The 12,624-nt window shown below is 42.9% G+C and overlaps 1 protein-coding gene across 1 annotated transcript in view; it reads left to right on the top strand.

Moving 5' to 3' along the window:
- MDGA2 (MAM domain containing glycosylphosphatidylinositol anchor 2) overlaps positions 1-12,624 on the top strand; it is a 392,576-nt gene that overhangs the window by 301,561 nt on the left and 78,391 nt on the right. The window contains exon 9 of the mRNA XM_074909039.1: positions 8,187-8,456. Coding sequence (XP_074765140.1) covers positions 8,187-8,456 — 270 coding nt within the window. The remainder of the gene's footprint in view (positions 1-8,186; positions 8,457-12,624) is intronic.

The following is a 12,624-nucleotide window of genomic DNA, read 5'->3' on the forward strand; positions in this document are numbered from 1 at the left end:
CAAATCGCCTGTTAGGGTATTTTTCAAGTGCCGGTGGTATATTGTAAAGGCAATGATTGATAAACTGTGAATGTGGATGTTTCCCTCTCCATTTGTTGGTCTAGGTGCTACCTATCCTAATTAACTCTAATTATCAAAGCTGTGCTTCAGAACTACAGCTCATTTACCACTAAAGGGATGTCCCCTCCCTTCCCTAGCACTGCTCCTGCCTGACCGCACTGAGGAGAAGAAACACTGAGGCTCGGTGGTTGTCGCTCGGTCCAAAAAATTCAGAAAACTTCTGTGGTGTCACATCTAGAAAGTGAATTTCCGTGCAAATAGGGATTCCCCTTGGCATGCCGTGGGTTGTTTTCTCTGCACGGGGCTGTGAATGCACGGTTCCAGGTTGGTTTTTCAATTCTGTTTTAATTTACGGGTAGATGTGCAAATGATTTTTTCTATTTCCGGACATAATGTTTTCATTTCACTGAAATAAATCCATTACCCAAGGTTGTAATATCTGTATCCGAGCTCTGGCTGGAAAATTACTGTTGTCATTTTCATGGGGATCACAATCATTACATACTCAAGTTTCCTGAAGCTCTCTGGCCATCTAGTCTGGTTTTCTCCGTACCCTGGCTCTCAGGTTTCACTCAGTCACCTCCACATCCAACGGAGTTGCTAAGTAAAACCACAAATTTGACTACAGTACAGACTCCAGAAATACAGTCACTCTGAAATGTACTTTTAAATTCTGGTCAAATTTCGTTGAATTTTCTGCCTAGGAAAAAAAAGAAAAAAAAAAAAAACAACAAAAGAGAGCAAGATCTGTAAGGCCAGCACTGTAAGAAGATTCCTATTGCTTCAAAAGAGTATTTTCACAGTTGATTTTTGCTTAACTCTTCAGTGTTACTAGGGTCTCTCAACTTCTTCACGAAACAGAGCCTATGCTTTTTTTCTTTTTTTTTCTTTTTTTTTTTTTTTTCCATTTATTTACGTATATATGCTTTTGCTTTCCACAGGTCTCTGTGGGAACCAAGGGAATATTATGTCCCATAGTCTCAGTTCTGCCACCAAACCCCAGATTAGTTATCTTAAACTGTAATGCTATTTATATATTTATAGTGCTATAGTTTATAGGGCTTATTATTTTTTCAAATGTTTTCATATTTGATTTTTATTTATTTAGAGAAATACAGTGTTCATTTATCTTCAGAAAGATGCAGATGAGCTGGGGTTGAGATGCTCTGTTATCCAGCTACTTCTGGAAGTTGTTGGAGGCATTTTCATGGAGATCATGCCCTGCCTATATAAAGGAATAACAGCAGCTCTAAATCACTTAAGAGTTGTAAAGACTAAATAATTTAACTGTCTAGACTTGCATAGTGCTTCCACCATTCTCATATCTGAGAGCAGTTTTATATGGCACCGGGAGAGGACTGACTCATAGAGTTTTTTCAGAGCCCAAAGCAGAGGCAGCTCTCCGGTGGCTCCTAACAGAGCAGATGGGCAAGCGAAGGTGCTTCCCCTTCCCCTGCCTCCCCAGGCAGAGGGTCCTCCTGGGCTTGGGGGGTTTGGTTTCATCACCGGAGGAGCACAGCGGAGAAGGTTTGACAGGGTGGATGCTGCAGGCAGAGATGCCGCCTGCTCCCAGCCGTGCTTGGCGCATCCTTTGCCATCAGAGGGTTTTTAGTGGGTAGTTTGTTTTAGCAGAGCTGGGTTGAGAGCAGTTTAATGGTCCCGGTTGAGTATTTATACAAATCCCTTGGAAGGGAGCACTGTTGGAGCTCTCCAGCCCTTAGCATCCGTCTGGCTGCTTCTCCACAATAGCCAGGAAGCTGATTTGAATTTATTTTTTGGTGATGGTTTGTTTTCTACTGCGTTAAATAAAACCAAGTCAGGACCTGGAAAGCTTAAAGTGCCATTTCATTTTAGTTTTCAATTGCATATGAAAATAATCCTCGGAATAGCTGGAGGCGCCTGGAAAGAACAGCTGGAGGATGGAGAGACATGGGAATAACGACTGTGGAGGGGTGGAAATCGTGTAAGGCTTTGCCAGCATCGTAATGAGTCCTGCAGTGCAGATGAATAGAGAGATCTTTCCCCAGCATGTTTCAGCATCCAGTGATCTGCTGGAGGCTGTATTCCCACCACCGGTTTTAACAGCCGCTCGTAGGCGTGTCGTGCCCGGCTGGGTCTGACTCTGTTCTGGCTTTAACCTCCAGAACAAAAAATGGCAATGAGTTGTCCAAATGGCCTCAGTGCTTTGTCTAAAGGGATATTTCCTGATATTTGCCTTAAACCTGCTGCACAACAGCTTGACTGGGTCTCTTCCTTTCAGTTAGCTCTGGACGTCGTCGGCTGTTTGCGCCGTTAATGAACAGTGAGCTGTTTTCAGGGAAATATCCAGCGCAGCTCTGAGATCTCCTTCCTGAAAGGCACCACTTGATTAGGCTCCATTAGATTGGACTTCATTAGGAGCTGGGTTATCCTTTGCAACTGATGAATTAATTACGTGAGTGGGTTTTATTACCGATTTACTCAATATTGCAGTGTTCCTCGGCAGCCGCTCTTAGCCAGGTTCAGATGTAAATCCCCGGCGTTACAGCCTGCTGTGCTGCCCGTGGAGGTGAGCAGCACGTGTCTTTGAGCATCTCCGGGAGCCCCACCAAGGCCTGCCGACATCCCAGGTACTCTGACCTCAGCACCTCTTCTTTCCCCGTATCTCCTGTCTTCAGGTCTTGTATGAATAAGAAGACCCCCTACCCACACTAGTAGACCCTAATCCATGGGAGCTTGGGGGATTTCTTAAGGCCTTTTGCTAAGGTAGTTCGTTAGAATTGAAAAAAAAAAAAAAAAAAGAAGAAGAAAAAAAAGAAGGAAAAAAAAAAAGAAGGAAAAAAAAAAAAAGTGGAAAACCAGCTTTACTGTCAAATCTACTGGCTGTCTGCTACAGGGACTCCAGCAGTGCGGCTTCTCTGAGCAGCTTTGCTGAGGAAGTCTGCAGAGCTGTATATCAAACAAAAGTGCACAGAGTTTCTTTATTTTTAGGTTCAGAGCAAATAGTAGCGGAGGAAGGTAAAAACCCATTAAAATATTTAAGTAGACATTATATATGTTCTGTTCACTCTGTTGATCTATGCAAGCACATCTCAGACAGCAGACTTTCGTGCATCCAATTCTGGTGTATTTACACATATAGATCAATTAATTTTACTTTTTTTTTTTTTTGTTATAAAAGCACACAAACCTCATTGCTAACAACGTAATATGTAATACCTACTTTGTAACCTATAAAATACTCACTGATGTGGCCTGGGAGACGAAGTGCTGCCTCTGCTGGAAGTTGAAGAAATGTCACACAATTTTCCTGAGAGTAATCTTCAGAGCCTGGGCATGATATATCAGAGGCACAGGCGTAGACACAAAATAAAAAAATAAAAAAATAAAATTGACTGCCTAGCCCAAGCCTTCATTACCACCCAGGATACAAATCCTAGCAAGTAAATTTCCCTCACAGGCAAAAATGCTCTCAATAACTTGAAAGGAAAAAAAAAAAAAAAAAAAAGGAAAAAAAAAAAGAAAGAAGAAAGGCTGCCTTTTTAAGCTAGAATGACCCTGACTTTCCAGTGCACACTCCTCAGGCAATACAATAATTTATTTTATGTTTCAATCAGATATTGGAAACAGTGCTTGCTTAAATCGTCTCATCTTCACTGGTGTTTTAAATATGCAGCGGTTTAGCACCATTTTCTGGCTGGAAAGGTGTGAGTCCCACCTCCACATCGCCCAGTCCATCATGGACTGGTCTGTAAGGCAGCGGTGTGGTCCCCTGCCCGCCGAGACTCTCAGCCCCCTGATAAGATGGTGTCACCTGGTCCGATTTATCATTTACTGGTCTTATTTTCTGTGGTACAAAGCTTAGCCCAAGAGTATTTAAAGGTTACTCCTTATTCTGTAGCTGACCTAGATTGCTGTTAGAATAACATTTCTATTGGGTGAATCCAATAAAAAGTGGCCAGAAAGACAATAGACACTAAAGCAAAGGCATCAGTTTTTCATATTTATTCCTGTTGCTAGAGCTGGGAGAGAGAAAATAATTAATCTGCTTAGGCTAGAATGCAAATTGGAGAAATCAAATCAGCAGGTAAATTCTCTGCTCAAGGCCACACAGTCAAAATAAATTCACTGAATTGCATGTTTTCTCTTTAACAAATCTTACAATAAAGACCGTGGTAGGAGCCGCACCACGAAGAGCAGCTGTCTGGTTTAAAACAAACAAGTAGCCTTGCTGTCATTTCTCTTGATAGCTAGGGAGCCTTCTTTTTCCATTTTATAATCCTTAAGACATGAATGTACTTAGGCTAAAAAAATTCATTAAACATTAATATAAAGCCTGTTTTAACTTCAGACTGTTTGCTTCCCACAGATAAGTGTTTAAGAGAATGAACTGTACTCCCTTTGCGGCTTTTCCATATATTTTTCAAAAACTAATACAAGAATTATGAAAGATAGGAATAAGTACAGCAAAGTAAATTAAATCAAATTGCTGAAGCCTTGGGGAAGAGCTAATACAAATGAATTAAACACACATAAGTTCCAAACAGCTACAGAGTAAGTTTACTTCTGAACATCGTTACTCTCGGAGGATGGCTGAGACACCGGCACCTTCGCTAGCTGCAAGTCGCTATCTTGTAAAAACAAAAACCCAGAAAAATAAACTGTGAGCTCTGGCTACTATCATATATTGTAGTTTTTATCATCCCTTTCCTTTTCCATTAAAGTTATTACCTGCAAAAGTCTAACTCTGAAATGAGCAACCAAAGTTAATTTTCTTTTCCTGTCACTGTGTATCATCTGTTCATGGATAGATGAAAATTCTGTATATTAAAGACTATTTTGACCTTAAAGGCAGAGGAAACTTTCATTTAAAAGCTATTTATAAGGCTAAAAGTATCTTATAAGTAAATAAACCAGGGGAAGAAGAAAGAGGAGACTGAATACCAATATATGCCGAAAGTCATTAAAGCAGAGCTGCCATGGAGAGGTGAGCGGAGAATTATTGTTCACTGAATACGGTGCATCAAATGGAAACAGCAAAACAAACAAAAGAAGAGGACACGATTTCAAATTTTAGGCAGGGTTTGGATGTTCAAACGTTAAATGGGCTTATAAGCAATGGGAGAAAATGACAGCAAAATCATCAGTTAGAGGCAATTTAAGACATCACACACGGAGCTTTCAGAAAGTTCCTGTCCCAAACTCACCAGTGCCCTCGGTGCTCTCCCTCCCCCCAGGCATTCAGGACCAGTGGAGGATGCTGGGCCAGGAGGGTCTTCAGGCAGATGCTGTTTGAGCATCCTTATGCTGTTGTTTTGAAATTTTTTTAATATTATTTTTATATTTAATTTAACATTTATTCTTATTTTTATTATTATGTATTTACTATTATATTATATATATATAATACGTTATATATTTATTTTTATTATTTAATTAAATTTAATATATATTTTTATATTATTTTATCTGCTAATCTGTGTCCGTCTGAAAGTTGGTGATAATTTTACCTGGATTTGAAAATATATGATGGTGTTGGCTGTGAGGGTAAAGGCAATAGGGTTGAGGAGGATGTGGATATGGATGTGGATATGGATGTGGAATTACCACAGCTGAAATGGAAAGGAAACCTGAAGAGCTTACTTCTCAGGGCAGAGAAATGACTGGATGATAGTAAATATCCGTAAATTTGATTAGTAATTTCTCTGATATCCGTTATATCTCGTGATTTAGAAGGTTTTTGGAAAGTATGAGCCATTGTCAAACAGGGTGGTTAGAGGAAAATAAGAGATTCTGTGAAGGCAGATCAGGCTTGACTAGCTGAACAGCTCTCCCTTAGAAGAAAGCTGAGATCTGGCACATTTTCTTTCCCAAGAATAACGCTTTAATCCAACAATTCCCTGCAAAGCCACTGCCTGTGGAAACTATTAGTGAAGCAGAATAAGGTGGAGGAATTGTACAGTGAGGGCAGGTGAAGACACTGTTGGGTTGCGTTGAAAGGCCAAACATCAGGCTGGAGAGAGAGACTAGTGGAATTTCTCACAAATTTATCTTCTTTTGTAGTTTTTATTCTGTACCTGGGCACAAAGAATAGTCACGCTGGGATGAAATTTTCTGATGACACAAAATTGGGGGATATTATCAATGGAAAGAAGGCTTGTGGTGTTGAGGATTTACAATTTCTGGTCTTTTATTTGCCGTTATCTGTGTCTATGCTGTAGTCTGTGTACCCGTTAAGAACCTGGCCTCCGAATTATACAAAGCCATGTGATATTTAGTCTACAAAGAGGAAAGTTCAGGCTGGCATGGATGGGGTTTTGAACTGGTAGTTTCCACATCATCTCTCCTTCATTAGTCATTTTTTGGGGGGATCTCAGTCAGGCGCAGTTGTCCTCAGAGTTAATATAATTCATCGTGATGCTATTCACCACTTCTGCCCCTCTGCTGACCTTGCTGCCAGATCGTGGATGTTCTCTCCCAGTAATTCCGAACCTGGGTCATGATCAAGCTGGTTGTCGTGAACAATGTTGCCTTACTACGACTATCTCCAAAATTTCCCTTAATTTCAAGTAATCTGTGTTTAGCTGTGTTCTTGTCTAAGCGAGAGATGGTGAGCAGCAGTACATGTGCAAGGATGGTTCCTAATTTACAGGAGCTGAGGAAATCTGTTTACAGCTACCACTATGTGAGAAAATAAATATCAGGAGTCTGAAGGTTACCGATATCTGTGATGGAGATACCAACCGATGATGAACCTGAGGACAAAATGGTCCTGGAGACATAATGGTAAAAGAAAGCTCCTTCTGAACAGAGTGGACTCGGTGAGGATCATTCTCTTGCAGAGCTTGTCAGGGATTTTATATTTATATGTTTTATGTCTGTAAGACAGCTCTTTTAATATGGATGCAAAGATTTCATGTATCTTACTGGTACAGGGGGCCTTCAGGATTTCTTCTTTCTCATGGGCTGAAAAATGAGCTGTCTTTTTAAAGAACCAAAAATGTCTTGTCACTCAGTGTTTTGCATCCAATTGCAAGCACATGCACGTTTCTCATGCACATTACCTGATCTCAATAACTGTGCTGACAAGAGCTGAGTGCCAACATTATTCTGTCCAGGTTGCCCTTATTCTTCTGCAATGATCGAGTTATCAAAAGGCAAAGGGGAAGGTGAAGTTAGGTTTTTGCATGCACAGTATGTAGGCTATATTTTATTTATTGTTTTGTATTTTGCTGGAATCAGAAGTTTGTCAGTTTGTAGCTGCAAATTATTTAAAATGCAGTTTAATTCAAGTTATAGGAAAATGGGCCCATTCTGTGCTTACTGAAATATCAAAACTATCACTTGAGTAGATAGAAAAGATTAATGTATGATTATATAATATATTTGGAGCCTGAAGGCAGCTGCCAGGATGGGCTGTGGAGGGGTGTCTGTGCTGCTTCGTCGATCCATCTCCTGCCACTGCAGTCAGGTCCCCCACTGAACACAGAACCGCTGCCTCAACGCTGTGCCAGGGTTGATGTCGCCTCGTGTGCTTTATCTAAACCCAGTCAAGGCTTTTATCTCTTTTTCATAGAATCCCAGAATCCTTCAGATTGGAAAAGCCCCTCGGGATCACCGAGTCCAACCCTCAGCCCGACTCTACAAAGTTCTCCCCTACCCCACATCCCCCACAGCTCATCCCAACGGCCCTGAAACCCCCCCAGGGATGGGGACTCCCCCCTCCCTGGGCAGCCTGTTCCACTCTTGGACCACTCTTGCTGGGAAACATTTTCTCCCCCTTCCTCTCCCAGAAAGCCCGTGTGTCGGAGTCTGGCGTTCCTCTGGAGGCTCGGGAGGGCTGAGCCTCCTGGGCTGCATGGGCATGGGACCTCTCACTGCATCTTGAGTGATAACGTCGATGAGGCAGCACAGTGTCTCTAAGTACTCCACAGAAAGGTCAATAAGCAGGACGCAGCGCTGTGGATGTGTACATCTCTGTCACTAGCTGATCCGTATCTATTGAGGCTCTACACTGACCGTCACCTAGTTCTCCTCTCGTGGTCGCCAGGTCATGCTGTGGTGCTTCAGCCTTCCAGCAATGGCTGGTCAACTCCATCTCTCATGCTAATTCTCTAACGAGTCTCCTGCTCTCCTTTCCCCTGCAGATCCCCCCGCTGTGGAACCCACTTTTCTGGAGATTCGGCAAGGCCAAGGCCGGAGCATCACCATGAGCTGCCGAGTCCTGAGGGCATATCCCACCCGGGTCCTCACCTACGAGTGGCGCCTGGGCAGCAAGCTGCTGCGCACTGGCCAGTTTGATGTGCAGGATTCCACCGAGTACACAGTGAGCAGCCTCTCCCGCGACAGCTACGGCATCTACAACTGCAACATCATCAACGAAGCGGGTGCTGGCCGGTGCAGCTTCCTCGTCACAGGTAGGTTTGGCGGTGTCTTGGCCAAGGTGATGGACTGAACGTGCTGCAGGCTTGTGTGGCATTGGGTAATGCTACACCTGCTTCAACCAATGAATTACCAAAGAGATACATCCTTGGAAGTGGAGTCCTGGCTTAAGGCATCTGGTTTGGATTCTGGGGAGGTGGGAAACAAAATAGGAGATTTATCTTATTTCGGTGATTTGAGGATAAAGGTTTTCATGTGCAAAATGTAAATATCCCTTCTCTGCCGGAATTGTCAGTATGTTTTTGAGAGAGTCATGGGGCAGAATTATTGCAAACTTCCTCTATTTAAAGTTTGCAATAAGGCTTCAATTTCCTCTTCTCTTTTGGTACGCTCAGCGAGCTCGGAGACTGGGGTGGGCAGACCACAGTCTCAAGCCACTTCACTTCAAGCTACCCAAGTACAGACGGGTAGATACTTGTTCCTTTTCTCAAAAAAGCAAAGGTCTTTGTGAAGTTAGTACACAAGGTCACAGGCTCGGGGAGGATGTGCAGCCCCTGCCATGGCCTACTCCATGTTGCGTAATTAATGCACTGGACTGAGGCAAAATTTATATGTCTCTTATCTTTAGTATCTTGGATTTAAGTGGTATGCTGTAGGTATGAAAGTCTTGATTCTTCCTCTACTGGAAATTAGGTACCATGACTGGAAGACTCAGTTGCTTGATCCTGCAACACCTTGTGCCTGCAGGAGATGTTGAGCCCAAGCTGAAATACTCTGGTCGCTGGAGTCACACCAGCGAGTTCCCATCCCTCTAGGCTGGTTGTCCAGACACTTTTAAGAGTCACTGGAGGGAAGAAGCATCTCTACTAAGTGAAGCATCTTCTCCCAAGGTTTGCGATGGGTCAGGAAGCCCCTGTTCCTCAGCACCAGCTGAAAGAGGTGTCCAGCCACTTGCCCCGTGTAGGCTCTCTCTGGAGGTCAGCATGAGCAGTCCCAGCCTCCCTAAGGATGTTGGAGGTGTAAATCTATTTCCCTCCTAACAGCTGCTTGAAAAGGAGTGATGGGAAAATAAACCAACAAAAGAAATTCAGAATATGTAGAGGAGAGCTATCCTAGAAGGAAAGATCCCCTATCTTATTTGAGATTTTATTCTTGTTTAATCGACTCAGGTCTAGCTACAATCTAATCTAAATGAGATTATGCTTGGGTTTGCTGGCAGCCTGGCAGCTCCCTGAGCCCTGCCGTTTTTTAGGAAAATGGGAGTTGTTCTCAGCTTCACTGGTACCAGCAGCAAGGGCATGGATTTAATGGATGAGCTGCAGAGCCCCTTCAGGGACCCTGTTCTGCACAAGTCCTGGATATCAGGGTGGACCCTCCGTACACATCTGTCCCGGGAATAAAAGAAACAATTGGGTTCAGCTTCCCAGTGTTTTTCAGTAAAATTTGATTTTATAGGAAAAAAAGTGTGGGCCTGCTTTCACGTGGGTACTTTTTTTTTTTTTTTTTTTTTTTTTTTCCTCTTCTGGCCTTAGCTGAATGGCATCTCGTTGTCAGGGATTTCATCGGGACATGGTGCACGGCACAAATGTGGTTGGAGCACTCCAGTGACGGATGGCTCTGCTGCTTTCAAAATGTAATCAAGCCTTTGGCTGATTTATTGTTCAGAGCCTGCGTGGAGGTTTTTTTCACAGCCACCAACTTCTCCAGATCTTCGGACTTTAATCCAAAAGGTGGCTCTGAAGGAAACCAGAGAAACAGTCTTTTTCCTCAAATGAGTAAATGCAGTTCAATTTACTGTTCATCACACTTTGGACCTGATACTGTGGAAACCTATTCTAAGGCAATTATTTTGCCAAGACTGGGGCAATCTGAGTGGCTTTCTGTGATTTATTACCATGCCAAAGTAAGCCACATAACTGAAAATTAGTACTAAAATGGTTTTATGATACACTCTGTCTCGCAGCCCTCCGTGTGCCTTGCTCATTTTTAGTTTATACCGTTATACGAATTTATGCTGTATGGTTGGATTAAGGATGCTGAGAGTAACATTTTTACTTTTGTGCTTTCCTCAGTCTTTTAAGGTTAAACCTGACATATTTATAAATATATTCTGTGACACGTGGAGTTGAAACTGCTCTCAGGAAAGAGCAGCAGCTGTATTCTGGTCCCAAGTCTCATCAGGACAGATGAAGTTAAAGCACTGGGGAACTGAAAGCGAGTGGAAGAAAAATGACGAAGTGGTTAAAAAGGAGGCTTACATTTCACCAGGAATGTGAACACAGAAAAGAAACAGGTCGCTTCTTAGACACACACACACACACACGGAGAAATAAAGCCACATAAATAACCTGGTGGCAGGAATCTGGTGATGGTGGAGAGCTTTTCTTTTGGGTGGAATAATGGGAGTTGTAACCCATTTTTAGTTGGTTTTATTTCCAGGTTTTCACGTAGTAGCAGTGTGCTGCAATGCTCACGTTGCAGGGGCTGCAGAGAAGCATTGGTATGCTAAGAGAAAGGTTTTCAGTACAGTATTAAAAGCAGCCTGGATTAAAAGATTTATAGTGGCCCTAGAGTTTGCAAAACCTGTTTTTACTGCCTTTGTATTTTGAGCCAGATTTGAGAAGATGAAAGCAAAATAAATCACGTGTGGAAAAGGGGGTTAATTTATATCAGGTGGGCCAATCTGAGGCAGATTTAACCTGCTACTGTCTTAAAGATAAATAAGAACGTGCAAGCAAAATTGTATTTGTGGGAAAGCAAAGTTGAGTTCATGCTACTCACAGCTTCGCTAGCTATATATTTTATTCGGTGGTTGTTAGTGCATATCACATCCAAAGAGCAGCAAGAAGTGCATTTCAGGTGGTGTGGTGTTAAAACCCTGCCAAGTCTGGAAGCAAATAAAAAAAAATTAAAAAAAAAAAAAAAGCAGAAAATATCATGAGTGGCACTGGCTGTTGAGAAGCCTCCATGCAGGTGGAGGGACGAGTTGAGTGTCGGAGGAGGCTGGCAGGGTTCTCCTCCCTGGAAAGTCTCCTCAGCGGGCAGAGCTGAGCCCTGCCGGGGTCACATCCTGCCTCCTGCCAGCCCAGACCACCCCCAAGACACCTTTTCCCCAGCGAGTCGGGCTGCCTTAAAGCAGGGGAGGTTAAACTGTATTTTCTAAGTTCTCAGCGTGCAAGAGATTGATCAAGCAAGCCCTTGCGTTGCTGTCAGACGGGCTGGTGCTACAGCGGAGGTTGTTTAGCAATATTCTGCGCACCTGGGGAACTATTTAGGATTAAGATTACCCATAATTGAGGTTACCTGACAAATCTCAGCATAACACTTTATCTTCAGCGCTTTGTAACTTTGGCAAGCTTTAAACCACTTGTGCTGTAATTTGCTGTGCTGGCGGTGGCTGCCTCAGGCTGAATGGTGCACAAAATTTTGCTGTCCAAGGAGGTTTGTTGGGTTTTTCTTTTAAGCCAGGGAAACAATATTTTGTTTCATCCCTGTTAAATTCTTGCAGCTGTTGAATCGGTGTGATTAAAAGGGCCAAATACTCCTCCGTGCGTGATTCCTTGCTTAAACGACATCATGCAATCTGTCCGTCCGTGCTTTATGGTGCTGGCTTGACAATGCTATATGTAATTTGTGAGGTTCTATTTAAATTAGTAATCATAGCACTGGGTAGTAGTAAAGAAAGCTACTAATGGCATTATGTTGACATAGTTACTTTTTCTAACTTCTGATCCCACCATTGAGCGAAGACGGTTTTGAATATTGATTTTGTGTTGTTCTGTTTTGTGGATTTTTTTTTTCAGCATAAAATATTGCATTAATTAACGAGCCATTCTTTAATTATTTACTTATCCGGTCTTGCGTCACATTTTCAGTGCTTCTGGCCAAGAGCAACGTCAAGCCAATCAACTCGTAATTATGTAGGTTATAATTGTTAGCTACCAGCATGACCACAGCTTTCCCTTTTTTTTGGAGCTTCCTGGCGTTACTGAATTAAAGAGAGAGCAGAGCACACTGTGAGCAAACCTGGGGGCATGCACATACCCGCTTGGGGTGTCTGCTCAGTCTGCCCGAGGATCTCCCATCTCCTGCCTGCCTTTCCTCCGTGCCTTAGGAAATTTGACTCTGAGGAGCTGGACACTGAATCATCCCTTCTGTATGATCCTAGCATCCATTCCCAGAAGGAGCTGTGCGGTTCCTCGC

Source organism: Athene noctua, chromosome 6, assembly GCF_965140245.1.
Source record: "Athene noctua chromosome 6, bAthNoc1.hap1.1, whole genome shotgun sequence".
Taxonomy (NCBI): domain Eukaryota; kingdom Metazoa; phylum Chordata; class Aves; order Strigiformes; family Strigidae; genus Athene; species Athene noctua.